At 60.8% G+C, this 27,237-nt stretch overlaps 2 protein-coding genes across 5 annotated transcripts; both read right to left on the bottom strand.

Annotated features, from left to right (window-relative positions):
* Positions 1–2,209: 2,209 nt before the first annotated feature.
* Positions 2,210–3,245, bottom strand: FAM174C (family with sequence similarity 174 member C; the record flags this gene model as incomplete). The annotated part of the gene is made up of 2 exons (XM_082297814.1): positions 2,210–2,375; positions 2,995–3,245. 2 exons carry the CDS (start codon positions 3,243–3,245, stop codon positions 2,210–2,212), a joined length of 417 nt encoding a protein of 138 aa, XP_082153940.1.
* Positions 3,246–4,978: 1,733 nt separating this feature from the next.
* On the bottom strand, positions 4,979–9,519 carry CIRBP (cold inducible RNA binding protein). Of its 4 annotated transcripts, none has more exons than XM_082297805.1 (8): positions 9,447–9,519; positions 8,682–8,790; positions 8,479–8,585; positions 7,943–8,081; positions 7,761–7,845; positions 5,929–7,655; positions 5,255–5,347; positions 4,979–5,119 (listed from the first exon to the last, which is right to left on the bottom strand). In XM_082297805.1, the coding sequence occupies exons 2-6, from the start codon at positions 8,782–8,784 to the stop codon at positions 7,562–7,564; spliced, it is 528 nt and encodes a 175-aa protein (XP_082153931.1). In that variant the 5' UTR covers positions 8,785–8,790; positions 9,447–9,519; the 3' UTR covers positions 4,979–5,119; positions 5,255–5,347; positions 5,929–7,561. The 4 variants fall into 4 exon arrangements, with proteins under 4 accessions (XP_082153931.1, XP_082153932.1, XP_082153933.1 ...); XM_082297806.1 differs by having other exon boundaries at positions 5,255–7,248; positions 7,591–7,655; XM_082297807.1 differs by having other exon boundaries at positions 7,591–7,655.
* Positions 9,520–27,237: the final 17,718 nt, after the last annotated feature.

Below are 27,237 nucleotides of genomic sequence, written 5' to 3'. Positions count from 1 at the left end.
AAGCTGCAGCCGGGTGAAGCCATCCCAGCAATTCCCACATGGAACCTCTGCCTGCTCCCAACTGCAGCAGCCACACAAGCAGAGAACACCCCAAAACAGGTGTGAAAGGGTCCAAACGACAGGAAAACAGGGCACATCCAAGCACTGTGTGCACACGGCAGCGTTATTAAAAATATATCTATATATGTAAAATCCTTCGTGCACGTGCAGACGGAGCTGCCGCGGGGGTGGGATTTCTCCAGGAAACCTCACCTGGTCCCGAACAGACAAACGTGGCCAGGATCACACCAGGATCACAGCACTCCCTCTGCTGCCTCGGGGATCCCGGAGCAGCTGCCAGCCCGCCCCGGCCCCTCCCTGATCGGCACATCCCTGTCCCTTCTCCAAGTGTCACCTGTGCCCCCGATCCACAGGGGATTTGCAAGCCAAAGGAAAGGAGCCAAAGACATTCCAAATATTCACCCTAAAGGTGCCACAGGGACCTCCCTGCCCGCAGGGCAAATCCCTCGGGTTCTCCAAACAAAGGCACTACCAGCTTGGGGGGAAGTGGGATTTAAGGATGTGCTGCCAGTTTCTAAGGAAAGGAGCACTTGGCGAGCAGTTTTCACTCTTTTAGCAGCAGATCCACCCAGCAACAACCTCCTGACACATTCACCTTTGGTCCTACACAATCAGATCCCAAATACCCACTTAACAAAGGGATTGAAACTCCAGGGTCCTTGAGTGGAGATAACTCACAGCCAGGGCTGCCCTGAATCACAGTCAAGAGGGGTTGGGGTCCCCCTTTTCCAGTCATCAGCTGCTCCAAGACACTCCCTGGCTCACACCTGGCTCTTCCTCAGGGATCTCAAAATCCAGAGCTTGGCAGATGTCACACAGTGTCCCTGGTGTCACAGGGGTGGGGCTGGGCAGAGTCCGGGCACTCCCAGCCCCTTTTGGTGGCTCTTCTGGAGAAATATTCCTTTGGGTTGTGGCCCCTTTCATTTGTAAACACATCAGTAAACCCATGAATGACCAGGATTATCTCAGTAACTGCTAATCCTGCAAAATTTAACTCGTTTAACTCATTCCCAAAGCTGTTCTGTCTGAACTATCACCCTCCCACCCCTGTTTGTGTAACAGACACCAAGAGCTCTCCCAGCTCCTCCCAGGAGCTGATTACAGAGACACTTCCCAAAGAAGCAACCTGATCTTGCATGAAGGAAAGAGGATCAGCATGGAAAAGGAATCTGATGCTTCCAGGGCAAGGAGAGAGGGATATGAGGCACAGGGGCAGCTCTGGAGCTCAGAGCTCGGATTTCAGGTGCTGAAAATCATCCAGGAGCATCTCCCTTACCTCAGCCTCTCCCCATGCAGTGAACAGCTCCCATCTTTCCCCAGAAATGTCCCCAAGAATGCACGTGAAGAAAACAAGTTTGGTCCCCTTTCCCCTGCCCCAGCCATGGAAGGGCTCGAACTGTTAATTAAGAGTCACTGTAAGCAGATATGAAACTTGAGCACTGGAGATTCCACTGGGATTGGACCCTCCATCAGCCCAGGCAGCCGGTGCCACTGGTCATCTGGAAAAAAAAAGGAGACACCCAAAATCAGGGGGAGCCCAGGTGGGAGAAGCTGAGGTGACATTCCCTGAGGTGACATTCCTCCTCAGCTTAAAACAACCTCCCCAGAAATCGAACTTGTGGGATGTAAGCATGACACTGGGAAAACAGGAATGGATGTCCCGGTGAGACTGGGAGTTTGAACTGTGATATGACTTGGAAGCAATTCCCAAACTGAAAAAAAAAAAAACCCAAACCAAAACAGGAGTTTTGCTGGGAAAGCAGGAATGGATGTCCTGATGGGACTGCGAGTTTGAACTGTGATATGAGTTGGAAGCAATTCCTGAACTGAAGAAAAAAAAAAAAAAAACAGGAATTTTTGTTTTCCTGTCTAACATAGGGAGGCCCAGACTGGGCACAAGGGCTGCCTCTCCCAACAGCCCTGTGACCTCACAGCAGCGTCCACATAACCTTGTCAGTGGGACTTTCCCGGGCAAAAAAATGAGGAAAAGCGAGACAAATCCGTGTGCCAACACAGAGACCACACACAGGCGTTTTAATTTATGCAGATCTGGTTGGAGGAGCTGTGCCAGAGCTCCCACGGCTTTGGGAAAGGAGCCTCAGCCTCTTGTGAGGAAAAGAGCAACACAGAAAACACACAAAATGCTCCCTCACCGCCTCAGGTTCCGTGTTTCAAACAAGGTGTCCTCATCACTGTCCAGGGAGCCCAGCTCAATGTTCTCATCGTGGCTCGAGAGCAGCCCGTACTTCTTCCTCTGGGGCTTCTTCAACCTGAAATGAGTTTTGGGCTCATTTCTTGGGCCCTCGGACCTGGGGCTGAGGGACAGGGAGAGCACAGTGAGTGAGCCGCTGTCCCCCCGCAGCGGGACCGGAGATGGTTTAGCGCTAATTACCTCGGGTAATTAACAGTGCTGGGGATTTACAGCAACGTTTTGCACTCGCTGCCAAGAGGATGAGCGGGGAAGCAGAGCCCCGGCTGGCAGAAGGAGGGGAGAGGAGGGGAGGAGAGGGGGATTCAGGGAAAATGGGCACAAACCCAGGGATTAGGAGCGGGACTGGAGCAGGCAAGGGACAGGGGACACCGTGACGGGCTTCGGGGGGACCCAGACACGGACCGGGACTGGAAGGGGCACGGCCATGGGGGGCAGGGACCGGGACAAGCAGGGACACTGCCCCAAGCAAGGGGGACTGGGTCCAGGACCAAGACAACCGGGGTGACATCCCAGACCAGGGGGAACCAGGACAAGAGGGGTAGATCCCCCTCTGGAACCGAGACAAGCTGGGACACAGCCCAGGACAAAGGGAACAGGGACTGGGACCAGCAGGGACACAGCTCCGGGTCAGAGGACATCAGGATTGGGACAAAACCAGGAGCGGGACCAGCAGGAACGCGGACACAGCCCCGGTCGGGCACCCATCCCCCCCCCGCACTCACCGCACCGCCCGCAGCACGAAGTAGAGCCCAGCCAGCGCCGAGAGAGCGCTCAGCACATAAACTGCCCGCCTCAGCACCGGCAGCCCCAACCCCACCGACAGCCTCGGCCCGGACTCGTGCTCCGGCCCCGACTGCGTCTCGTTCCCTGCGGCCGCCCGCGGCGGCTCCGTGCTGTTCCCCGGGCTGGGGGCGGCGGCGCGGCCGAGGTGCGGGACGAGGAGGAAGAGGAGGAGGAGGAGAAGGCGCCGCATGGCCGGGCCGGGGCAGCGGGGCGGGAGCGGCGGCCACAGGAAGGCGGCGGGACGGTGCGCGCGGCGCAGGCACCGCCCGGGCCCCGCGGAGCCGCTCGCGGGTTCCGGGGCTGCGCCGTTCCGGGCTGGCCGTGAGCCGCTCACGGAGCCGCCGCGGGGCTCCCGACATTTTGCCCTCAGGGTCGCCGTTCTCCCCTCGCGGTCTGCGGCCACCTCGGCGGGGCCGCCGTTTCTCCGTCACTGCAACACCCCGTTCGTCACCGACGCCATTTTCCGCTGAGGGTCATCCTTCCTCCCTCAGGGCCGCCATTGCCCTTTGAGGGCTCTCATTTCTCCCTCAGAGCCGCCATTTCCCCCTCAGGGCTGTTCTTCCTCACCTAAGGCCACCATTTTCCCCCGAGGGTCATCATTTTTCCCTTAGCGTCACCACTTCCCTCTCACAGCAGGACCTTCTCCCCCAGAGCCGCCATTTCCCCCTCAGGGTTATCCTTCCCCCCATCACGGCGGCCATTCCCGCCCCAGGGTGAACACAGCTGGAAACAGGAGCAGTTTGAGCATTTCTAGAATTTCTAGCCCCCACCTTTTTCCTCTGCAGACACTTGCGGCTGACCAGGGCTCAGTCACCGCCCTTCAGCCCTGCCCCGCTCGCCCATTTTTCCTCAGGGAATGGCTCAAGCTGCCTGGGCACCCAGGGCTTACTTTAAAAAAAAAGGGGCTAAAACTGGGTCACCCGAGCTCCCGTCAGACCCACGGTACCCAAACACCTTCCCGATGACGCCACCGGGTTCCACATCCAGCCCCTGGATCCAGCGATTCCCTCACCCATGCCAGCAAGACATCATTAACTCAGTGCCATAATTAGCAATGCCAAAAATAACAGCACCTCCAACCAGGCTCTATTTTTACACCTGTTCATTATTTCTGCCAGCGTCTAAGCATCCTATTTAGGGAGATCTTACAAAGCATTATTTGTAAGTATTTTCAGCCTGAATTCATTTAAGCCTCACCTGACTGCATTTTTATCAGCTAAGACTTCACAACTCCTCAGCCTTCATCGTATTTAATACCCTCCCGCATTAACATGCAAAAATCCTCACTGGTGAATTGCTCAGTACAACCCCCAGAAGTGTGTCACGGCTGATTGCTTTTTTTAAATCCTGTTCACTTAGATAATTTGAAAAAGGTTAAAGGAGGAAAAGTAGGTTTCGCGTAAGTGAGCTAAATAATCCCCTCCCGCAGGTAGGAGTGTCTGGAGACTCTTTTTATCAGTCGGAAATTGGGAACTGATGACTCCTGGGCAACAAGTCCTTGGGGCTTCTGAGTGAGCCCATCATCACATTCTGAGTTTATCAGTTTAAACAAAAGGGAGAAAAGGGCAGGATGAAGCAATCAGCCCTCTTTAACAAAAAAAAAAAAAAAAAGAGGAGCAGCTGAGATCATCAAAAACTCTCACAGCTCTCACCCTGCAATCTCCCGCCAAAGACACATTCAGAGTTGTCAGCCTCTTCCCCAAGACTAATCCTCATTACTGAGCTGCCACATTCCTGGGATTTAACCAGCAACAAGACCTCATTTTCCATGAGGATCAGGCATCAATCGGCTCGGAGCTGAGTGCATCCACCTCCTCCAAGCACCACCAGCGGTGGTTTGTTCTGGTGCTCTGAACTGGGCTGTGCACCAGATAAATACTTTTGCCAAAAATATTCTGTTTCCCACAAGAAGTACCACAGAGATTTTTTTTTTTTCCACATTTCAGTGTTTTATTCTGGCTTGGTTGACTTGGTTCATGTAAAAATGAGCAACACCGCTGCTCCGAGCTCTTCATCTCCCCACTCCAGTGTCTGTCCTTCTGTCTTCTCCGACGTGTCTCAGTGCTGAAACGAAATGGAGACAGAATTTCAAGGTGGATGAAGATACAGAAACAGAACAGGGTTACTGGACCACTTAGAGCTCAGGGCCATGGAACAAGGACACAGCCAAAGACAAAAAGCTCAGGAAGGGGATGTTACCTGGTTGGCAAACTTGCTCCTGCATCCCTGGAACGCAGCTCTGGTCCCTCAGGATCTGCTGGGCCTCCGAGGCGTGTGCCGGGTCCCTTCAGCCTGCCAAAGCAGAGAGGCATTAACAGGAGCCCTGGGCAGAGGCTGCTCTCGCCCCCAACCTCCCCACACAGCTCACAGCGCACGAGGGTCTCACAAGCCATCGCTGAACCCATCACACCACAAAGCACAGTCTGGGAAAACTGTTCCGGGCCGGCTGCTGCCCGTGCTCAGCCAGCCCATGGATTGGATCCCCTAAGCAGAGAGTTAACACTTGGACATGGCTGCTTAGGAAGTGTGGGCCATGGGAAAAAGTTAATGGCAACAAGTAGGATGGCAAAGAAAGCTACAATTAAAGTGAGCAACTTAATGAAGTCTAGGAAGAGTCTCAATAGATGAACACATATCGAGTCAGGGAGTTCGTTCCCATCTTGCTTCCGTACCTACAGCAAGACACGGCTGCATGCCCAACTCTGATCTGTGGAACTCAAGGTGTGCCACAAGCCAAAGGTTGCATACGGCATGGGTTAACGTTTTTCCAGCAGCTGACCAAAATTGTCAAAAGGAATATTTCACAGGTACATTAGACTTTCAAATGAGCTCTCAACAAGAGGAAGGATGCGGACATGAGCAAAAGGAGTTACCTCGAATTACAGGACTATTTCCACATATGAACTAGCCAAGAGAGCAGCTCTCGTCTCAGAGGTTTCTGTTGGAGGCACAACACTTCTTTTCTCCAAGGACACTGCAGTTTCCATTTGCTAGCAAAGAATTCTTAGAACTTGTAAGCAATGACACAGCTAAGCTAAGCCCGGCATTCCCCTACATCGCACACGCGCTCGGCACGCAGGGAACAGCCCAGGGACTACAGCACTTGGCTCTTCTCTACAGCTTCCCAGTGTAGGCTACAGCAGCTTTTGAGGAAATATCCATCATCCTTCCTAACATTCCGACTGCACTTCGCTCCTAGCGCACCCTCAGGTTTGTACTTTCAGCCTCTACAGACAAGTTTTGACTGTTTTATGTGAAATTTGTTGGCCAATTCAGATGTCAAGACCGATTTTAGCATTTAAATTCCAGCGCCCGGGCAATCGTCCGGCTGGCTCTGCCACTGTCCCTAATCTCCTCCTCTCGCTCCCAAGACTTTTCTTCGTCTCCAAGGGTTGTGTTGTGCAATGAAATGTAAATGTCAGGAGCAGAGTTCATTTCAGACGGTCTTTTAATAGGCTTCGTAAAGCCAAAGAAAACTGTATACAGGAATCCTTTACCACTTCAAATACAACAGCAATGGAATATGCATATTTCTTCCAGTAAAAAAGGACAATATAAATAAACATTTTCAAGAACCTCTTTATGGTAAGTTTGCAAGTCTAGTTCTGGGTCATTTACATCGTTACAACAGTAAAAATACCGTTATGCGGGTTGAACATACAAGCACGTTTCTCTTTAGATATATCAAGGTGGTTTGCCTTCCAACGGAACCCAGGCTGCATTCCTACCTTGCTACACTAAAGGAATGTTACAAAAGACGAAGGTAATGCACTTGGATAAAAAAAAAGAGAAAAAAAAAAAGTCCACAGCTTGTTCAGCTTCCAGTGAACATCGGTACAAGGTCCTTTCTAGCTTAAAAGAAACGGAATTGGGGCCCCAACTTTAAAAAAAAAACCAAAAACCGAACACCTTGGCTCATTCATGGAGGATAAAATAAAATCTGAAGTGCTTTCAAAAAAGATTAAAACCACTTGAAAGCAGAGCTTTCTCCAAGACAGTCTAATCAGACCGCCTCGTCTCAGAAGCTGCCAGGCTGTGTATGACAAGATCAGAACTGATAATATTATAAAAGTGAAAATACAAGTAGATGTACTACACAATAACCATTTCAGCGAAGCTCCAAAAATCTTTATAAATACAGCCATTGGAAGGACGATCTTGAGTCAGGAAGGATTTTTACTCGTTGTGTGTAGCTGAGGACAAGAAGCAGGCACAATTGTAAAGGCACTGAAGCAAAGACAAGTTCCAGCATTTTACTCCCTTTGCATTATTCCGAGGCTACGGCTACTTGGCTACTGAGATCCCCCACCCGCGGGTCAGTGCGTTAGGGCAGCCGAGTTTGGGCTCCAGGAACACCTTTTTTTAACACTTGCTTTGCCTTAGATCCGAGCAACTCCTGCACATGCATTAAATTAGAATCTCCCGGCACCACCACGTCCACAGCCTGAGCCTGCCCCAGCTCCAGGCTCAGGCTCAGCAGGTTCAGAGTTCCTACAGCACACGGACTCAGCGCTCCCGGTCGAAGCGGGACTTACCGTAACTGTCGTAGCTGTCTCTGTAGGAGCCTCCTGAGTTCCTGTCTCCATAGCCACCTTGACTCCTGCGGGACAAACAGCACCCACTTTACAGCTGCTCAACTGCTTCTCTGCTGGTTTGACCTCCACCACAGCTTCCCCACGAGCCCCAGCACTGACAGAGCCCTTACCTGCTATTATAGTAGTCTCTGGAACCATTATAGCCTCCGCTTCTGGAATCAAATCTGCTGCCGCCATAGCCTCTGTCTCCACCTCCTTGGAAATACGTGGAAATGAGGGGTTTTTTTAAGCATTCTGATAAGTGACACCCCCCCCATCCAGACATTACGGCTGACCTCCCACACACACTCACCTCTGGAGAAGCCACGGCCCCGGCCTCGGCCCCCGCGGAAGAAACCCCGGCCCCCCGAGGACCCCCCTCTGTAGCCACGGGATCTGTTCTCGGAGGATTTCCCAGCCTGGTCAACCCGGATCTGACGCCCGTCTACAGACTAAAACAGAACCACAATTAGCCAAACCAAAATATTTAAATAGCTAAGCACATGTAGAATGAGCTGTACGATCTACTGCTGCTCACAAATTAAACATGTATTTCATGCCCCAATTAACTCAAGTAGGCAAGGAACTGACATATTAATTGTATTTACAGGGATTCCTATGAAGCCACTATCTCAGTCATCCAGATTCCATCATGGAACTTTATCAATCTATAGTCCTAACATATATTTATACACAAATTCACGCAGCCCGACTTTTTACATCTCTATCATTTCGTGTCTGTAAGACACTGGCATTTATCTGTTTTTCCACACAGCCTAAACAGCAGCACACATCTGATTCCCTTCCTACATTACCGGAAATAAAGAATCAGCTCCAGAGCCTCCTCACCTTTCCATTCATGGCCATCATCGCATCTTTTGCATCATCAATATTTTCAAAAGTAACAAAGCCAAAACCTCTGGATCTCTGAGTCTCTCTGTCTTTCACCACCACGACTGTGAAAAGGAGAGGCAGGAAATAAATAAACCCATCGCACGAGCGAAATTTAACAGATTAAGGGAAACTATCCCAGCTTGGCTCTGCAGTCTCACCTTCAGAAATCTGTCCGTATTTAGAGAAGACTTGCTCCAATGACTGCTCATTGGTGTCGAAACTGAGCCCGCCGACAAAGAGCTTTCCCTCATCTGATGCCATTCTGACCTGCCAAACCAACGGAACCGAGTCAGCGACTCAAAAAAACCCCATATCCCCCGCGAGGTCTGAAAGATTAAATCCTTCTACCGCCACCTATAACAACACCGATGTGAGCTCACACTCCCGGACGCCTTATGCGCCTCTGAGCCCACGCCTTATGTGGCAGAGGAGTTCTCCCTCAGGGTGGCGAGGAGCCAAGGCCCACAAGGGGCTTCCGCGGGGCTCAGCACCGCGGCCGGGCCCCGGCAAAACCCACGGACGGCTTCGGTCCCGCCAGCCCCCGGTGCGATCCCCGGCCCCCGCCCCTTCGGGCCCAACGCGCATGCGCGCCCCGCCGCGCCCCCTACCGACCTCCCCGCGCAACGCCGCCGCCGCCTCCTCCTCCCTCCCGCCCGCCGCCATTTTGCACGGCCGAGGCCCGTCGCCATTTTGTTTCTGCGCGCGCCTTTCCCCCCGTCGCGGCCCCTTCCCCCACACGGCCCAGCCGGGCCCGCTCCGTCGCGCCCCCCGTGCCCGCAGACGGCACCGATCGGCGGGTCGGGAGCCGCGGCCCAGCCTCCCGCGAGACCCGGCCCTCCGGCCCTACGACAAGGCTCCGCTCACCGCGGCCCACCCAGCCCGGCCCGGCCGCGTCCGCGTCCGCCCCGCGCGACTGCGCTCACCGGTGCCCGGGCGGTGCGGGATCCACACAACACTTCAAAGCCTCAGCGCAATGTACGGCGAGCCTGGCGGGGCGGCGCCTTATAAACGCCCGCGACTCGGCCCGCCTATCTCATGAATATGCAGATGAACATCGCTGCAAGGCGGGGTGATACGTCACCAAAGCGCTGCCGCCGCTGCACCACCCGATTGGGCGGGACTTCGTTAATATTAATGAGCCGCGGCGGGGGGCGAAGGGAGGGGGCGCGCGCACAAAACCGCAGCGTGGCCCCGCCCCCTCCACCCACGTGGGGGCGGGGCGCGACGGACGGCATCGATTGGCTGCGCCCGCGGAGGCGGGCGGGAGCGCCCCTGTGAGAGGGAAGGAAGTGGAGGCCGCTGATTGGTCGGGGGCCGCCGTCGCCACGCCCCCCGGTAAAGGGGGCGTGCCCACACTGCCCCAGTTTCGCGCCCTTCTCGCACTGCGGCGGCGGCCGCAGACAAAGGGCCGCCTCAGGGGCTGCCGCCATCTTGGACGCTGAGCGCTGCCCCCGGCCCGGCCCCGGCGGCTCCTCCCGCTGCGGCCCATCCGGTCACCGCCCCGCTCAGGGGGCTCGTCTTGTCCCCGCCAACTAGCCCCCGGGGCGGTCGCCTTCCTCCGTGTCCCATGGGGAATGATCCTTTCCGCCGTCTCCTTGCACTGTTGTCCTACACGCACTCGTGAGAAGTAGCCAAAGCAACAAAGTTTTCTTCAAAAACAAAAGGTCTTTGCTCAGCCCGTTTTCACAAAGATTGAAGTCTCTAAAAGCCCATCGTGAGGTTTGACAAAGGTGAGAATGCCTTCAGCAGTAAAAACTTCCGTATTGAAAGAGGAAACTGGCAAAGCCAAAGACGTGTCTCAGCGAGAAGCTACACAGCTTTGAAAGGCCTAAAAATAAAAATTTTTAGTGTTTCATACAATAATTACAACTTCGTGTAGAAAAGTGTTTGGAAACATTGGAGAGGAGGAAACGCACGTGAAGAAACAGATTGGAAAGGAGGAGATGCATGGGAGGGAATAGCAGCGTGAAGGAAACAAGGGAAGGAAACACAGCAAGGACAGGGCTGTGGTGTCACCGTGTGTGTCCTGTGTCTGAGGACAGGACTGGACACATCAGGGGTCACTCTGTGTGTCCCCTGCCACAGACAGGGCCAGCCACGTTGGCTCTACCTCCAGAAACTCTTTGTAATTCGCGTTGCAGTTCGCAGCAGGAGTTTGCAGCCACCGGCCACCCTCCTTCCTTCCTTCCGCCCTTCCCTCCCAGCATTCCCAGTCAGATCCAGGCTGCACAGAAGAAAATCACTGAAGTATGGAAATCACCACTCTTTGGTGACCGATTTCCAAGCCAGGCGCTGAGACAGAGGAAAAACAAACCACGGGGAGATGCAAAGAAAGAAACCTGCCTGTGATTGCTCTGTCCGAGCAGTGATCACCCATTCCCTGCCTCCCAGAGCGTAGAAATCAGGCTTTTCCTCCCTGATTTGTTGTGTTCCCTTGGGGATCTGCAGGAAAAGGGCAGTTTGTACATAGCTTAGACAGTAATTACGAAACCCAGAGGCACCACATCAGTGGTTTTTCCGAGTTCACAGGGCCATAGGGACAGAATGCTGCCACCAAAGCGCTCAAAAACACATAAAAAACCCCAACATTGATGTCAGACCAAGCCAATATTATTATTTTCCTACCATGAAAAAAATTACTCACTTTCCTAGGCCTGGAGGAGCAAGGAGACACATCTGCTGTTACTGCAAATTGATTTTTGCCCTTCAAGAGAGGAAAAGATCCCGGCCCTGCACTCACAGGCACAGCATTTTGATTAAATTAGAGACCCATTAACGTGAGCCTTTCTGGTCCATGATGAGGGCAGATAAAGTGACCTTGATGCACAGAGTCATTTTCCAGCCTGGGATGCTGCAAGAGGAACAGCACCAGCCCAACACCAACCCTGTTGCAAACCTCGAGGGACAAACACCAGGATTCACTGGGATTTGACTCCACACAAAGCCAGGCAGGTCGGGTGTTGTGCAAATAACACCGAGAGCCTTTGCTGCTTCACGGGAATTTGAGTCCGAGCAGGATGAAGGGCTGCTGGGAGCAGAGGAGCTCCTGTGACAGGGAATGGCGAGCACAGCCCTGCTTGGATGTGTCCCAGAAGTGTGATTTCTGTCTCCCTGGGGTGTGTTGATGCTTTTGCTTTGACAGTGAGAGTCACCCAGCGATACATGGCGAGAGCTGAACTGAATGCGTACTCTGGCCCCAGTGCTGCTGCTGCCAGGAGGTTTCAGTGCTCCAGATCATTCCTGACCCAGGGCATCAGGCATGGAGTTGATGATCCTCATGGATATTCCATGATCAGGCTGCACACAGGGGCCACAGCAGCCCAGTGTCACCGGCCCAAGGGGCTCAGGGACATCTCCGCAGGTACCACGGGTTGAGCTCTGGCAGGTTGCACTAGTCCTTGGGGCAGTTAATTAAGCACTGAAACAGCCCAGGATTCACGTCCTTAGAGCAAACCTCCTGCAGCAGAAGGGCCCTGGCCAGGGGTCCCAAACAGGCAACACCACATAGGAGACTCAGAGTTCACTCCTGTGTGAGTTCCAGACCTGAGCACCCACGGGTGTTTTCCCTGGCTGAGCGCCAATTTCAGTGACCGGGAGCTGGTGGTGATCAGGGCTGTGGCTGCAGTGACCCAATACGACAAAAGTGCCGGCACTTCCTTAGGGAGTGCAAATATCCGCTCTGGAGCAGAGCTGTGTGTGTGTACAGGTGCAGCCATGGGAAATCGTGAATCACCAGAGGCTGGAGGGACCTCAGGGATCACCTGGAGCTGATTCAAGCAATCCCCCCCCACATGACTGATGTTTTTATCACCCATTTTTTAAAGCTTCCAAGGGCAGAGGTTGTAGGACCAAACATCCTGTTAATGCAAATCCAATTTCCTGGAAGCGTTGCCTGTCCAGCAGCACAGCAGGGATAGTGCCACATGGAAATGCCATGGGGGAGGAGTGATGTGAGGAGTGGTGCTGCCCTCCTTCCTTCACCCCGTGCCATTTCCACATCAACATGAACCTCTCTCCTGCCTCCGGCACATCCCGCAGCCAGACAGCTCCTTCCACGGCGCCAGGGGCTTCTCTGGGGATCCCCACTTTGCTGTGGTGTTTGTCGGGACCTTTCCCAGTCCCTGCACTCATGGCCCGTTTCCAGGGCACACGGAATTGCCCAGAGCCGTGCAGCAGCCGAGCCCAAACCTGCTCAGCAGCCCCAGCACCTGCTGAGGAGCCAAGGGCAGGCAGCCCCCGCCCCGGGCACTGCTTTGATGAGGTTCCCAAATCCCGGAGCAGCTCCTCCGGTGTTGCCGCTGCGGGCCAGGGCTGGGGAGGGGAGTGCCCGGGGGGAGGACAGGGCAGCGGGTGCCACGTCTCGTGTTCTGGGGCTGTGTTTTACCCTGGACTGGGAGGGAACAGAACCCTCCAGGCAGCGCCCCCGCCCGCTCCGGGCTCCAGCATCGCGTTCCTGCCCCCAAGCCTCGGCGAAGCCCCTGGGACCACCCTCCCTGCTCCCAGGCACGGCGGTGGGAGAGCTCTGCACGCCCCAGCACATCCTGCACGGCGCAAGAGCCGCCTCCTCTGCCTTTGTTTTTGCTGGGATTGCAGGAAAGGAGGGAATGTGAGGCTGGACTGAAGCAGGGCTCATCCCTGCGCCTCCACCCCATCCATCACCAAACCTCTGGCTCCTTCCTGGTTTCCCTGCAAGATCAGCTTATACCACGAGCAGGGAGGTGCCACAGGGAAGGCACACGGAGTCTTCCCAGCACGGGAGCCCTCACTGCCCCCAGCACAGGAACCCTCGGTGTCCCTGGCATGGAAGCCCTCGCTGCTCCCAACGTGTCTGGCCCATCGCAGCCTGGGTCCAGCCTTGGACCCAGGAGCAAGGAGCAAAACACCAAACCATGGCTGGATTAGGGAACTGGCAGTCCCAAAGCGCCCCAGGGAAAAGAATATTCCCTTCTCCCTTACTACAGTCCCCGAGGGAGTTGCTCATCCAGCTTTGCAGTTGGAAAGAAAAGCCCTGACGCAATCCCGCCGTTGCCATGGCGAGGAGCGCGGCCGCTGCGCTTCCCTGTGACCGGGATTTACCGGGTTGTAGGACAAAGCCACAGGGAACGGGGGGGACAGGATCCGCGGGGATCAGATCCGTGGCGAGTGGGGGAAACCGATCCACAGAGAGCAGGAGGATCGGATTCACAGGGAGTGGGGGGATCGGATCCACAGGGAGCAACGGGATCGGATCCACAACAAAAAGGTGCACGAGATCAGGGCTGGGACACGTTGCCCGGAGGTGACGGGGGGTGGTGGTCACAGCAGCGTCGGGATACCCAAACTGGAGTATTAGGAAATGAGCTGAGGTCAGCGGGGATTCGGGATCAGGGATACCGGTGCACCCAGCTGGAGTCAGGGCAGGATTCAGAGCTGGGAATGCCAGTGCACCCCCAGTTGAGGTCAGGGGGAACTCAGGGTTGGGAATGCCGGTGCACCCCGGCTGAGGTGAGGAAGATGGTGAAAATAAGCATGTGGTAACCATGGCAACCATGTAACTGCCTTGGCACTGAGCAGCAGCTTTATCAGGGCTGGTGCTTCCCAAACAGATTATGGGAAACCAAATCCTGTGTGTCAGACCGTCCCTACCTGCCCAGAAACAACTGCACCCAGCGGCTCCAGCAGCAGCCTCATCACTCCTCACGGGCCACACTAAGGTGTTACTGTGACATTTTTGCCTTTTTCCACCAGCACTCCCAGCTCACCAGCACAACATTCCAGCCACTGTCACACATCACTGCTTTTCCAGCACAAACCCTTAACCTCCCAGCCCTGCTACACCGTAGAGCCTGGCCATGCCATGGGCAGCATGGTCCAGGGCAGCAGCACTGGCTGCTTGCTCCCACGAGACCCAAAACTGCTGGGAAAACACGGGTAGGGGCTGCTCCAACTACTTCCCTGTGGGTGGACTCTCCCCTACATCTGCCGGGGTCCCCCTGCATGGAACGCAGCTGCTCCGGTGTGGGAAAAGCAGCAGCGCCAGCGACGTGCACTTTCTCGCTCCCACCTTCCCTCCTGTCACCCTCCCGGCTGCATTAAGGACTCAGCTCGGTTATATAAGCACTCATTAATCATCGTCTAAGAGTATTTGCAGCATCGAGTTCTTAAGGGCAGGAGATGCTACCCCAAGGACAGGACAAACATCCTCTGACCGCCTGACACCGGGCGACCTTGCAGGACAGAGGGCTGCGGACGCGGGAAGAGTTTATCGCAGTCTGCAGGGGAAAAGCTGCCAGGAATCAGGAACATCGTATCCCTCCCCAGCAAGGGGTAAAGTACACACCGAGGGGGGCCAGCCCAGGTGTTGAGGGAAACTGGAGCTTTTCCAAACCCTTCGGGCTCCTCCACACATTCCCTCAGGCACTGCCTCACACTGGGGTTTGCTGCCACGATATGCAGGGTAGCCTTTGGTCCAGCTCCTTCCACAAGGGTGCTGGGGCTCCCCAGAATCCCAGTGTCCCCCCCCTCGCTCCCTCTGCTCCTCAGCAATTCACTGCGTGCTGCTGTTTCCCTGCAAGGACACGTGAATCACCTTGAGCCCACAGCCCTCCCCGAGTGATTTTATTGCCATCGGCACGAGGGGCGGCCCGGCGGAGCGAGCCGGGATCTGCGGGAACAGCCGCGATTGCAGAAATCCCTGAACTGCAGCATCAACGTTTTTTCCTGCCCAGAAGGTTCCCGCGCCCTCGCATGAGCTCATCCTGCACCGTCCCCTTTCTGCGCCTCCCGTAACCCAACCTCTCCCAGCCCCGCGCCGCAGAGCAGGAATGAGACACGACAGCGGAGCAGATTCTTGGCTCCCTGGGTCACTCTCCCCGCGCTGCCTCTCGGGAAGCTCCAAGTCATGCGCCTCCTTCTCTTTTTTTCCCCTTAAGGTGGGGAAACGAGTCGGGAAAGTTCCCCCGCTCTCCCCCCTCGCGCTGATCCGAATGGAGGCAGGTAGAGACAGCGTCTCTGCCTCCAGCAGCACCACACCTGCCCTGGGAGCCGGGCGTTCCACAGGGAAAGGCCGGATCCTGGCACTGCACAGGATGGTGCCACCCAGCACAGCTGCCCTGAGACAGGGGAGCAACTCCTGGAGCAATGAGCTTTTTGGGGGAGCTTGGCAACGCTCCTGCCAGAGCAGCCAAGACCCCCAGCGCCCATCGGGGTGAGCTGAAGGGAAGCAAGGGCTGATCTCCCCACTGCCACCTCCTCGGGATGGCAGTGCCACGTAGCCCCGCACCGCTGGAAATCCTCCTCCCACAATCCCCAAAAGCGCTGGAAGAGGCAGCTGGCTGCTCCCAGCAGCCCGGAGCTGCCCCAGAAAGCTGAGCTCCCCCGGCATCGCTGCCGTACCGGGAGCTGGACGTGACCTGCTTCCCAACGCAGCGGGATGGAGGATGGGATGGAGCTGCGGGATTCATGCCAGCCCCACGTCCGCGAGAGCAGCGGGGGCCACCAAGAACTGACACCAGCCCCCCCGCAGGCTGAGCCCCTTCCCCATGGCTCTAAAAGCCCAGAAAATGCTTCATTCCCTCCCGGCTGCTGCGTGACCCCATCGCAGCTGGGGGGGGCACAGGGTGGAGGGGGATTTCATCTTTAGCAGCGTCTCAGAGCCCCCGCCCCTGCTGCCTCACACTGGCAGTCCCTCACCCCAGCCCGGAGGGTTCTGGTGTGGGCCGGGGGCTGGCAGAGAGAGCTGCCATTGTTCGGCACCCAGGGGGTCCCTGCCGCGGCCCCCCGGCAGCGTCCCACGGGTGCCGGGGTGCTGAGCGCTGCCGTGGCCGTGGCAGCAGAGGGCAGCCACGCTACACGCACCGATCCTGCCCACGCGGCACCGCACGCGTGTGCCCACACAGCCCACGCGTGTGCCGCGGCTGCGCTGCACTCACCGGCAACCCCGTGTCACCCCCTGCCCTGGGGTCCTGCCCGCGTCCCCCCCAGCTCCCGGCTGCAAACCAGGCTGATCCTGGCACCCAGCACCCCTTCCGCACCCCACAATCCCACCACAGGGCTGTGGGCACCAGCAGCATCAGGCTCTGCCCACGTCCACAGGGTTGAACACGTGTGGCCGCGGCAGACGTGGGCTCCCCACGTGGACCCCCAAGTGCAGTGGTCGTGGGTGGCCTGGCAGAGGGTGCAAGGCACAGCAGGAGCTGCCTGGGGGCAGGCACTGCCTGCCCGAGCCCTCCAGCCTCATGCAGAGCTGGTCACAGGGCTCATCCCGGGGTCTGCAGCCACCCAGCTGTCCTGGAGGCAGTGGGTGGTCCCAGGGCTTCCCTGGCACAGGGCCCAGTTCTGGCCCCCACCCCACACTCCCCTCATGCACCAGAGCCAGAGCCCCACACACACACACCAGACCTCCCGCAGCCCCCCCACTGGGGTCCCACTGCCTGTGTGGTGCAGTCACCAAAAAATGCTGGGTCCCCCAGCCCCCCACGTAGGACCATGCACACACATGCACAGAACACATGTGTGCAGGAACTCACACACCAGGTACCTGCACCCCCATCCCAGCGCAGAGGCTGCTGCCGGGTGCGTGTGGGGTCACCTGCCTGCAGAGCCCCACACGTGTGTGACCACAACCAGGGTGTGACGGTGCTGGCTGGACCCAGCACCATGCGGGGAGGGTCAGAGGTGGTGGCAGTGTGAGATCCCCCCCATCCCCAAGCTGCCCCTGTCCCCAGGTGACCGTCTGTGGCAGGGTGAATCCCATGCCGCCACTGCCTCAGTTTCCCTCCCGGCACTGCTGCAGGAAGAACCAGACAGTGCCGAGGGCCCTGTCTGCCAGCAGTGCCCCAGGGTGGGGTCCCTGAGCCCCCACAGCCCTGCTCATGCAGAGCACATGTCAGTTCTTGCATGTGTGCACACCCAGACACGCGTGCACATTCTGTGCCGGCACCGTGCACGCACATGTGCAACCACACACCGGGAAATCCCACACCTGTGCCACCACACACCTGGGAAGTCACATGTGTACAATCCCACGCATGGATCCAGCCGGCCCCCCCCTGCCCTGCCGTGGGCCTGGGCCCCTCGGCAGCCCCGCACCCGCTGCGCCCCATTGCAGCGTCGCCGTGGCAACGCTCCAGATTTATCAATGGAGACACTGCGGAAACGCTCTGGGGGAGGCGGGAGGGAGGGGTGTTCTGTGGGAGCTGGCAGGGGACAGACGGACAGACGGATGGCTGGGGGGGCTGGGGTGCAGGACAGGCTGTCGCACTTGCAGAGTGATGCACACGCGTGTGCGTGGGTGCACTGTGCACACACACGTGTGCGAGGGGAGCTGCAAACGAGGGCGGCTGAGTACTCTGGCTCTTCCCTGCACACCTTCCCCAAGGTTTCCCCAGCCCCTGGGCACAGCCCTGGGGGCTGGTGGGGGGCTCTGTGCCCTGTGTGGGTGCAGGGAGAGGGTCCTGAGGTGAGGCAGCCACTCCCTACCTGCATCCCTGCCTCGTCTCCTGTCCTTGTGGCTGCTGAACAGCAGCAAGGGACAGAGCCAGCAGCTCCCAGCTCTGAAGGGGGCCAGGGCCGATCCAGGAAGGGGGAACCCTGATCACAGGGAAATGGCCAACAGGTACCAGGGGTTATCAGGGCTGCGGGGCTCCCCCTTCCTGGGGAAGTGCTGCTGGTTTCACACATGGGTTGTGACTCAGGCACCCGACTCTATTCCTGTCCAGTCCCTGACTCAGCGTGTGGCTCCAGGCAGGACACACTCACGCCAGCCCTACACAGCCGGCATGGGGAAGAGGAAGCAGCTCAGGGACTCCCAGAGCAGCAGTGTCCCCACCCAGTGTGGGCTCCTCGCCCTGTCCCCCCACAGCAAGGCAGGAGCACCCAGGGCACCTGCACTGACCCCCAGCCCTGCAGCCTTTGGCCTCAAAGGCTCTCCCTCCTGTATGAGGCACCCGGATGCCGTGGGGATGGGCACAGCTGCCCACACCCTGCACCCAGCAGGGACCTTCCCGGCAGCTGTTCCAGGAAGGGCTGGAGAGGAGGAGACGGGGATGGGATGGCGGGTTCACACCAGCTCAGCACTTTCACAGCTCTCGCCAGCCCCGGCACACCCGGCTCATCACATGCCTGCTCACACCCACCCCCCGCGCCTGCCCCGGGCCCCCAGCCAAACCCACAGCAGAAAGGGTGGAAAAAAATCCAGTAAGCGACTGACCGTTTTCCAGCTTCACCACAAAACGTTCCTGATGTTCTGGGTGCGTGCGTGCATGAGGTCCCAGGTCACAAGGTGCTGGCAGTGGTGGCACAGCCCCACTGAGGATTGAGGACATAATGAACCCTGTGCTGGGGCACAGCATCACTCACAGTCCCCCAGCATTAGCCACACACTGGCTCTGCCCTGGCTGCAGCAGGGCTTGGGGAAGCACTTTTGGGCTGAGAATAGACAGAACTGGCTCAGTAATGAGACCTCCAGGTCAGGGGTTGCAGGAGCAGGACAAGCCAGAGCCAGGCAGTCAGCTGCCACTCCAGAGCTCGCTCCCAGCCCAGTGGGCACGTAGCCGAGCCGCAGGGTGCCCGGGCAGGCCGGTCATGCCGTGAACCGGGCAGTTGCCTGCAGTTGGGTTTTACGCCTGCCGGCCCAGGGAGAGGCCGCACAGCCCCAGCCCAGGTGAACCTGGACCATGGAAATCCCCAGCTGCCAGAGCCAGGTGCCTGGCCCTGGCCACTGCAGCTCCTGCAGCGAGGGCAAAAGGCAGGTGTTCGGAGATCCCCGGAATTGCCAGTGCCCATCAGCCCCTGCCCCGCATTCAGGACCCTCGGGTCTGTCCTGCTGGCTGCAGGGCAGGGGTGCCCCGTGCACCTGTGTGTGACACCGCACGTGGCAGCAGCTCCGTGACTGCTCCCGATGCCGTGATCACTGTGGGAGATCAATGACCAGGGTGCACCAGCAGCTCCCTGGTGCCGGGACGCGGAGGAAGCTGCCACCGCAGCTTCACACGGACTCGCCTGTTTGTTTGTTTAACACATGAGTCATTCCCCGATCACGGTGTCCCCGATCAAGGCGTCCCCGTCCCCATGTCCCCATCCACACTCCACACCTGCCTGTGCTGACTCACCAGTGGGCATGACCCCCCCACTGCCACCCCCCAGCCCTACCGAGGGGGCTACAGCCCCACAGAAACACATGGGATCCGCTCAGGAAGGCAAACGCTGCCGTGCTCAGCAGCCCCTGGGAGCTGGCGAGGGCCAGGGTTAAGAGGGTTTGGCTGAGGGCAGCAGCAGCAGCAGCACCGTGCCAGGTCACAGGCAGTGACGTGGGGGCAGGAGGCCACAAGGTAGCATGGGCAGAGTGGGTCAGGGTGAGCTCGGCAGAGCCGGGGTGGCTGCATCAGTCATTGTGAAAGTGAATCTGGTGAGCAGGGCCTGGGAACGGGTGAGCGGGAAGGGGGCAGCTGCTGCACCTTGCTCTGACTCACAGAGGCTGCCCGTGCCGTGGCACCACGTCTTGGGCACTGCGTGGCACCACCAGCACAGCACCCTGGGCACTGTACAGTGCCACTGACCCCCAGCACAGTGCATGGCCCTGCTGGCTCCTGGCACAGCACTCTGGGCATCACATGGCACCACTGATTACCTTCCTCTGCAGCCACTTGACCCTGCCCAGGTCCACAGTGCTTCCCGCATGATACTACAACACCCCAGACCCTTGCCCAGCACTGGGCTGAGAGCCAGAGCAGCTGCGGAGCCCGGTGCTAGCGGTGGCTGAGCGCCAGGGGCAGGTGGAGCTGCAGCCACAGCCCAAATCCACGGCAAACCCTGGGCAGGTGGAGCAGCCCTGGCCCCCCACGCAGAGAGGACGCTCCCGCCCCCCGGCTGGAGCTCGGGGTAGCGCCTGGCACCGCTGCCCGGGGGTGGCAGAGCCGGAGCCGCCCGAGACACCCAGGAAACGTGCCCGATCCGGAACCCCACGCCCAGCTGGGGCGGGAGCTGGGGCGGGCGCGGTGCCACCCCGAGCCCGGGGCATCTTCCTCCTGCACGCCCGAAGGCACCGGTTCCCAGGGACCCCGCCGTCCCCACGGCCCAGGGAAAGGACCCGTGCCGCCAGCACGGCTCCGAGCAGCCCCACGAGGACCCCCAGCACCCCCACTCGCGTCCCGCCGGGCCGGCCGCAGGTCCCGCGGGCTCCACGTGGCCGCGATGGCCGGAGCGGCCGGGGGGTGGGGAGCGGCAGGAATCCAGGACTGAGTCACGGCTTCCTCTGCGAGCCCGTGAGTCATCCCGGCAGCGCCAGGCGCCCGGGCCCGGCGTGCGGAGCCCGCGACGCGCACACGTCTGCATGTGAGGGCAACCCCCGCGTGTAGGGGGGCTCTGCACACCCGCCCCGGCGGTGGGCTGGGTGCAAACACTCACACGGATGTGCCCGAGGGCACAAGCACCAACACACGTGTGCACACGTGTGCTCTTGACTGCCCATGTCCTCCACATGCACAGATTCGGTCGGGAGAGCCCGTCTGTGCAAGGCACACGCGAGTGCAGCCGTGTGAGGATCCATGCTCAGCCCCACGCTGATCTGGGGCACTGCCCTGTCACGCTTGTACATCGGCCTGTGGGGCTGGGGCTCACCTGTGGGGCTGCAGCGGCAGCTTCTCCTGCACCTGTGGTTGTGGCTTCTCACTCCCGATGCCCTGGAGAGGAAAAAGAGGCCGTGGGGAGAAGCTGTGTCCAGCTGCAGCTCCCCGCTGTGCCCCTGCTGCATGCCAGAGCTTTCTGCCACCACCTGCACAGCCCCCTGTGCAATAGGTGTCCACAGCACCACATCTGTCCTCCCCACACAGTTGGACCTGAGGTGCACAAAAGGATGGCTGCAGGGTCTACACAACCCCCCACACATGCAGCCGTGGGTGCACACGTGTGACCTGCACACACCCTCACATGCAGCCCCTCTGCCACCCGGCAGTTCGCACCCACAGCTCCCCGCTGGCACTCAATGCACTCCACAGGAGGTTTCGGGGTGGTCGCCCCCACTCTGGGGTGAAAAAACTGCACTCTGCAGAGCCGGAGCTCAGTGCCACGACCACAGAGACAGGGGGTGGGCTGGGAGCGGGGGGTGGGGAGGGAAGGTCAAGGTTATGCTGCGCCAAGCCCGGCCCACGATGGAAACCGCCGGGGCCGGGCTCCTACCCCAGCCCCGGGGAGCGAAGGGGGGCCCTCCCCGCCGACGTGGCAGCCGCTGCCCGAACCTCAGCGGGACTGAGCCGGCGGGAGCCCCCCCCTGCCTGCAGCCGTGCGAACGAGGGGACCCCCGGGCGCAGCCCCCGCGGGCTCTTGTCGCCAGGAATCCCCCCCCATACACACACAGAGGCTCACGGACCCCGGGGCGGTCCCCGGCCCCCCCAGCGCTGCGGCTGTGCAGTGGGAGCGGGAGGGGGCGGTTGCTACGGTAACGGGGCTCCCCGCGCACCGGGATGAATGGGCCGGGAGCGCGCGCGATCTATGAATGAACGAGCGGGGCCGGCAGCACGGAAAGCCCGGAAGGGAGCACGGAGCGGAGCCTGAGGCCCAGTCCCGCCTCCCGGCCGGGACCGCCGGTCCGCGGGAAGTCCCCGCCCGCCCCGAACCCCCGCCCGAGCTGCGACCTCAGCTGTGTCGGGAACCGGGGCTGGGACTCGTGGGGTGCCTGGTGCCGTCCCGCTCCCTGCCCGCTGATCCAGGCCGGGCTTTGCCGCCGCGGCGGGCAGGGGTCCGGCGGGCCAGGGGGAACACCCGGCCCGGATCCGGCGGGCGGAGGGGAACGGGGCAGGACCTGACTGTGCCCCCGGCCCGGGACAGCCCCAGACCTCGGCACTCCTGTGGCCAAGGGGCTCCAAAGCTGGACCTCACCTCGTTCACCCCTGGTATCCCCAGGGCTGATCCCGGTCATGGCTGGGTGCTGCTGCTGGGACTCCCGACGGGACCCCGGCCGCGGGCTGCCCTTCCGGGCTCTGGGGTACCCAGAGCAGAGCGAGGGGGTCCCTGGGGGAACCTCGGCTCCTTCGGGCCCCGTCCCTGCCAGCCGCTGGGCCCCTCACCTCCGCCCCTGTAAGCGGTTCCCAGAAAGCAGGATGGGAGGGGGGGCAGGATGGAGGCGGGGGGGGCAGGATGGGGGGAGCAGGGCGGGGGGGCACCGCCTCATCTTCCCAGCAGGGCCTGGGTCAGCCCTGGGTGTCACCGTCCCCCAGGACAACCCGTTCCCAGCACAGGCCAGGGGCGGGGAGTGGGGAGGGGGCATTCCTGGGCTGCCTGGGGGCTGAGTCACCCCCGGCCAGCGAGGCCACTTGCACACGCGGAGACACGCCACGGCCACACACACAGCGTGTGCACGGCGCAGAGCACACAGGGACACACGCATGAGGCCGGGTACAGCGACATGAGCGTGCCGCCGCCGTGCACCTGGGGACACACGAGCGGGCACACGCGGTGACATGCGTGGGAACACGCGGTGACACACGCAGCTTTGGACACACAGAGACACAGCATCCATTCTCAGGGAGCGTGTGCACACACAAGCACACACAGGCACGCACACATGGGTTTGGGGGCGGTGCAGGCACGTGCCCCTCGCAAACCCCCTCCCCGCAGAGCACAGCCAAGGGCTGAGCATCCTCCAGCTGTGACCAGCACATGTGGGAACCTCCCCCAGCACCCCGTTCCTGGGCGATGGAGGCCGGGGGCTCGGAGGGGGGGCCCCGGGAGCCGGTTGCGGGGGCGTGCGGCCGAGCGTCGCCGGGGCTGCGTCACCGCGCTGACGCACCGTCGCTACCTGTGGGTCCCGCTGCTATAAATAGCCCCGAGCATGCCCCATCTGCCGCTCGCACGGTGCTTTGTGGCGGGGGGGACACCCCGCTCCGTGCTCCCCGAGCCACCGGGGCCCAAGGTCCAGGTGGCCCCATGCCAGCCCCTAAAATCTGAGCGGTGGCCGCGGGGGTAGCGCGGCGGTGGTGGCACTGTGCCACCTGGCAGGGCCTGAGCTGGCAGGGCCAGCGCGGACGTCACGAGAGCTCCTCGAGGTCTTCATAAACACGGTGACGCACCGGTGCTGCCCTCTGGCCCCGTGTCCCCACCAGCCCCGTGTTTGGCCTGGCCCCACTGCCCGGGGCCGTGGTATGGGGACGAGACCCCCAGGGCACAGGCTGTGGGTTTGGGGTCACACAGGGGTCACCCCTCAACCGTGCCAGTGTCACCGGGGCCACTGAAATGCCATCTCCTGTGGATGCCAGCTGTGAGGGGCTGAGCCGGTGCCCCCTCCCACAACACCTCAGCTGATAGATGCCTTTGGGGGGGTTCTCCAAAAGGAGGGGAGAAGAGGAAATTGGGGTCTTTTTTGCTGGCAAGGGCGGGAAGCCAGGCTGGGATGCCCAGTGCAACCAGTATCGGTTCCCAGCGCAGCTTCGGCTGCTGCTCTGTCCCCGCTGCGACCTCGGCCGCGGCGGGTGGGGGTCCGCGGGGATGGGCTGGCGCCGCGCCCCCGGCCCCACCGCCCCCGTGATGTCACCGCCCAGGCACGCCGGGCTCCACTGGCCGCGGCTGCCGGCCAGGCTGGGGGAGCCGGGGAGGCCCCGGGCTTGGCCAGGACAACAAGGGGACCCTCTGCCCCACGATGGGCTGGGAGGGAGCCGGGGCCGGGGTTGGGGGGGGGCTGTTGTGCACGCGTGTCTGGCTGTGTTCCACGTGTGTACGCGTGCACTGCACACCGGCTGTGTGTGCACCCCCACAGCCCAGCCCAGGGGGGCTGCAGCCCCTCGCAGCAGCCGGGGTGCTCAGCCCTCCTCCGGCGACCCCCAGTCCCCCACAGCAGCCTGGGCACGCCGGGGCTGCCCCCGCAGCGGGGCTGTGCTGCACACGCGTGCACAGTGGCTGCGAGCTCCGCCTGCACACGCGTGTGCAAGGGCCCGCGTGGGACAGTGGGAGGCTGTGGGGAGCGCCGTGAGGCCGCGGCCGGCGGGCGGGGTGAGACATTCCTCACGGCGCTTGTTATTTTATCTGGTTCAAAGTCAGTTCCTGGAATGTTTTTAATTCCAGGATCCATCCCTGCGCCGGCAGCTCCCGGCCCCCCCCCGCGGCCACCTCTGCACCCCACACCGGGACTGCCTGCCCACAGCCCGGCCCCACGGCAGCACCAGGGCCCGGTGTGGGGGCTCAGCCTTTCGGGGGCCTCTGCACCCTCTGGGACACCCAGAGGGCACCCATGGGTGCCCCAGCCTCGGTGGGTGCCCCAGAGCTGGGTGGTGGGGGAACCGTCTGCAGCCCCACGCAGGGGCCTGGGCTCGCCCCCACCTGGGACCCCGCTGCAGCAGACGCCGTGTTCCCAACTCGTGCCAGGGACACGCAGCAGCGCGTCGCCCACCCGGCGTCTGGCACCGCCGCGCCAGCCCCGTCTCTCGCCCGCAGCCAGCACCGGGTGCAGCCGGAGGAATTCCAGGGGGCTGTGGGGCTGCGGCTCCGTGATGCACCCCACGCCATGAGGGAGCTTGAGGCGGCCGCGGGGGTCCCATGACCATGGGGACGCGGGGTGGGCACACAAGGCACAGCCACCATCCTCGGCCGTGGGGTTCACGGGCACACACGGGGTTCACACGCGTGTTGGCAGGCGGGGGGGGGGGTGCAGGCAGGCACTGCGGGGAGGCCGGGTGTGTTTGTGGGGTGCAGGGTGCAGTGGGTGGGCGTGCAAGGGCTGGGTGTGCAAGGATTGACGTGCAACCCCACGCATGCCTGCGCCGGGGTGTGCCCGGCACCGCGGGGCCGCGGCGTGGCCGGCGCCGTGGGCGTGCGCGGGGCCCACGGGTGTGCCGGCAGCCCTGGGAGCCGCGGCAGCTGTGGGTGTTTCCTGGCGCACCCTCTGCGGCAAGGGCTGGGCAGAGGGACAAGGGGGGCACTCGGTCCAGCTGTCCCCACCCACCGGCCGTGGGTGCATGGACACACAGTCCTGTGCACGGACACACCTGCCAGGTGACACCCACGCTGCCCCCACTGCGGGCACCGCACCGCAGGCACAACGATGGTGCCGTGGATTGCTCCATACTGGGAGCACTGGGATGAGCACAGCCTGGCAGGAGGGCCGGGTGATGGCAGGGCTGGGGGCAGTGGGGAGAGGAGCCAGGATGGGGTGCAGGGGGTGTGAACCACCCTGGCACCTGGGCTGGGCAGTGAGGGGGGCTCTGCCCAGCCTCGCCCACCACCAGCGATCCCTGTGTTATCAGCAGCATCTGGGGGCCCTGGGCGCGGTGATGTCACCCTGTGGCGTGGCACGATGCGGTGCCCCATGTCCTGGCTTGTCTCCTGCCATGCCACAGACACCTCCTGCGGGCGCCTGGTTCGTCCTGTGCCATGAAGCTCTGCCATGGCTCAGGGCCAGGCCTGTCCCAGCTCACACCCTGCAGCACTCCCTGCTCCCCCGGGACCCCCAAACCCTGAGCTGAGCCCATGGGGAGGCAGCAGCTGTTGGAACCCCCCAAAGATGGACTGGGTGCTTGTCCCTGCGTGCACACGCGTGTGCGTGTCCCCCGCGTGCCCTCCCGGCAGCGATTGCCTTACAAGGCTGCCGTGTTGCTCCTGCCGCGGTCGGCGGCTCTTCCCGTTGCCAAATTTGGCACGGGCCGGGGGTGTGGGGGGGGGCCGGGGGCTGCCGGGGGGGGCCCCGAGCTCTGCTCTACCCGAAATGACGTCAAAGCGGGGCGCGGGGTGCCCGGTGTGGCACAAGTCACCGCAGGAACCTGAGCTGCTTCCGCTCCCGCCCGGCTTCCTCCGGCGCTCGGCTGCTCCTGGGGGTTCAGGGTCCGGCCAGGCCCCCCCAGCCCCACACTGGGCCCCCCAGGTATTCCCCATGGGAAGAGCCCCTGGCCTCCCATCCTGTGTGTGAGATGCCGAGTGCCCCTTGGAGCTCTGGATTGTTCTCTGTCCCCAGTCCCCCCGGGGTGTAGGGACAAGGCTGGGACATGGCAGAGGGGATATGGGCAGCCACTCCTGCCCCCTCCCCAAATAACAGCTCCACAGCCCAGCTCAGCGCCCAATCAGGATTCACCCCGCCCCAGGTGTGCCTGGAGGTGACAGTGTCACCGCATCCGTGTCACAGCACAGCTCCGGGGGTGTCCCAGCCCACAGTGTCCCCCCCACTGCCATCGACACCCCGAGCCCCCCTCCTCCCGGGTTCCTCCCTGGGGGCTGCAGGAAGTGGCTGCATGGGTGGGATGGTGTTGACACACGGCCCCAGGGCCACCCCCACACCATCACCTTCCCCGGGGCAAGTACAGGTGGGGAAACTGAGGCACGGCCGCATTCAGGGCCACCAACCCCCCCCCGCCCCGGCCCGCGGCCACCCCGCCGTGACGCAGGAGGGAGGGAAGGAGCTGGCAGGGAGCTGGCACTCACGGCCAGCCCGGCTGGTGCAACCGGCCCAGCTCCTCCGGGCAGTGGCCGGTGGGACGAGACTGGGAGCACCCAGTTGGATGAGCATCCACAGGCTGGGGGGTCTGGCACCCAGAGAGGGTTGGAAACAGCCCAAGGAGACCCCAGACCTGTTCCCCTTCTAGGCAGCTCCATCACCCCCCTCCTCTGAGGTGCACAGGTACAGGGTCACTTGTGGCTGTGCTGTGTCCCCCTGACACTGATGGGGTGCTCAACTGTGCCCTGTCTCCCCATACCAACACCAGACATGGTTGCATCCAGACTGCCCAAATTTATTTCAAAAATAAAAAATAAAATATT

Source organism: Coloeus monedula (genome assembly GCF_965178545.1).
Source record: "Coloeus monedula genome assembly, chromosome: 27".
Classification (NCBI taxonomy): Eukaryota; Metazoa; Chordata; class Aves; order Passeriformes; family Corvidae; genus Coloeus; species Coloeus monedula.
Note: the sequence above shows the minus strand (reverse complement) of the source record. Positions and strands in the feature narration are given on the sequence as shown.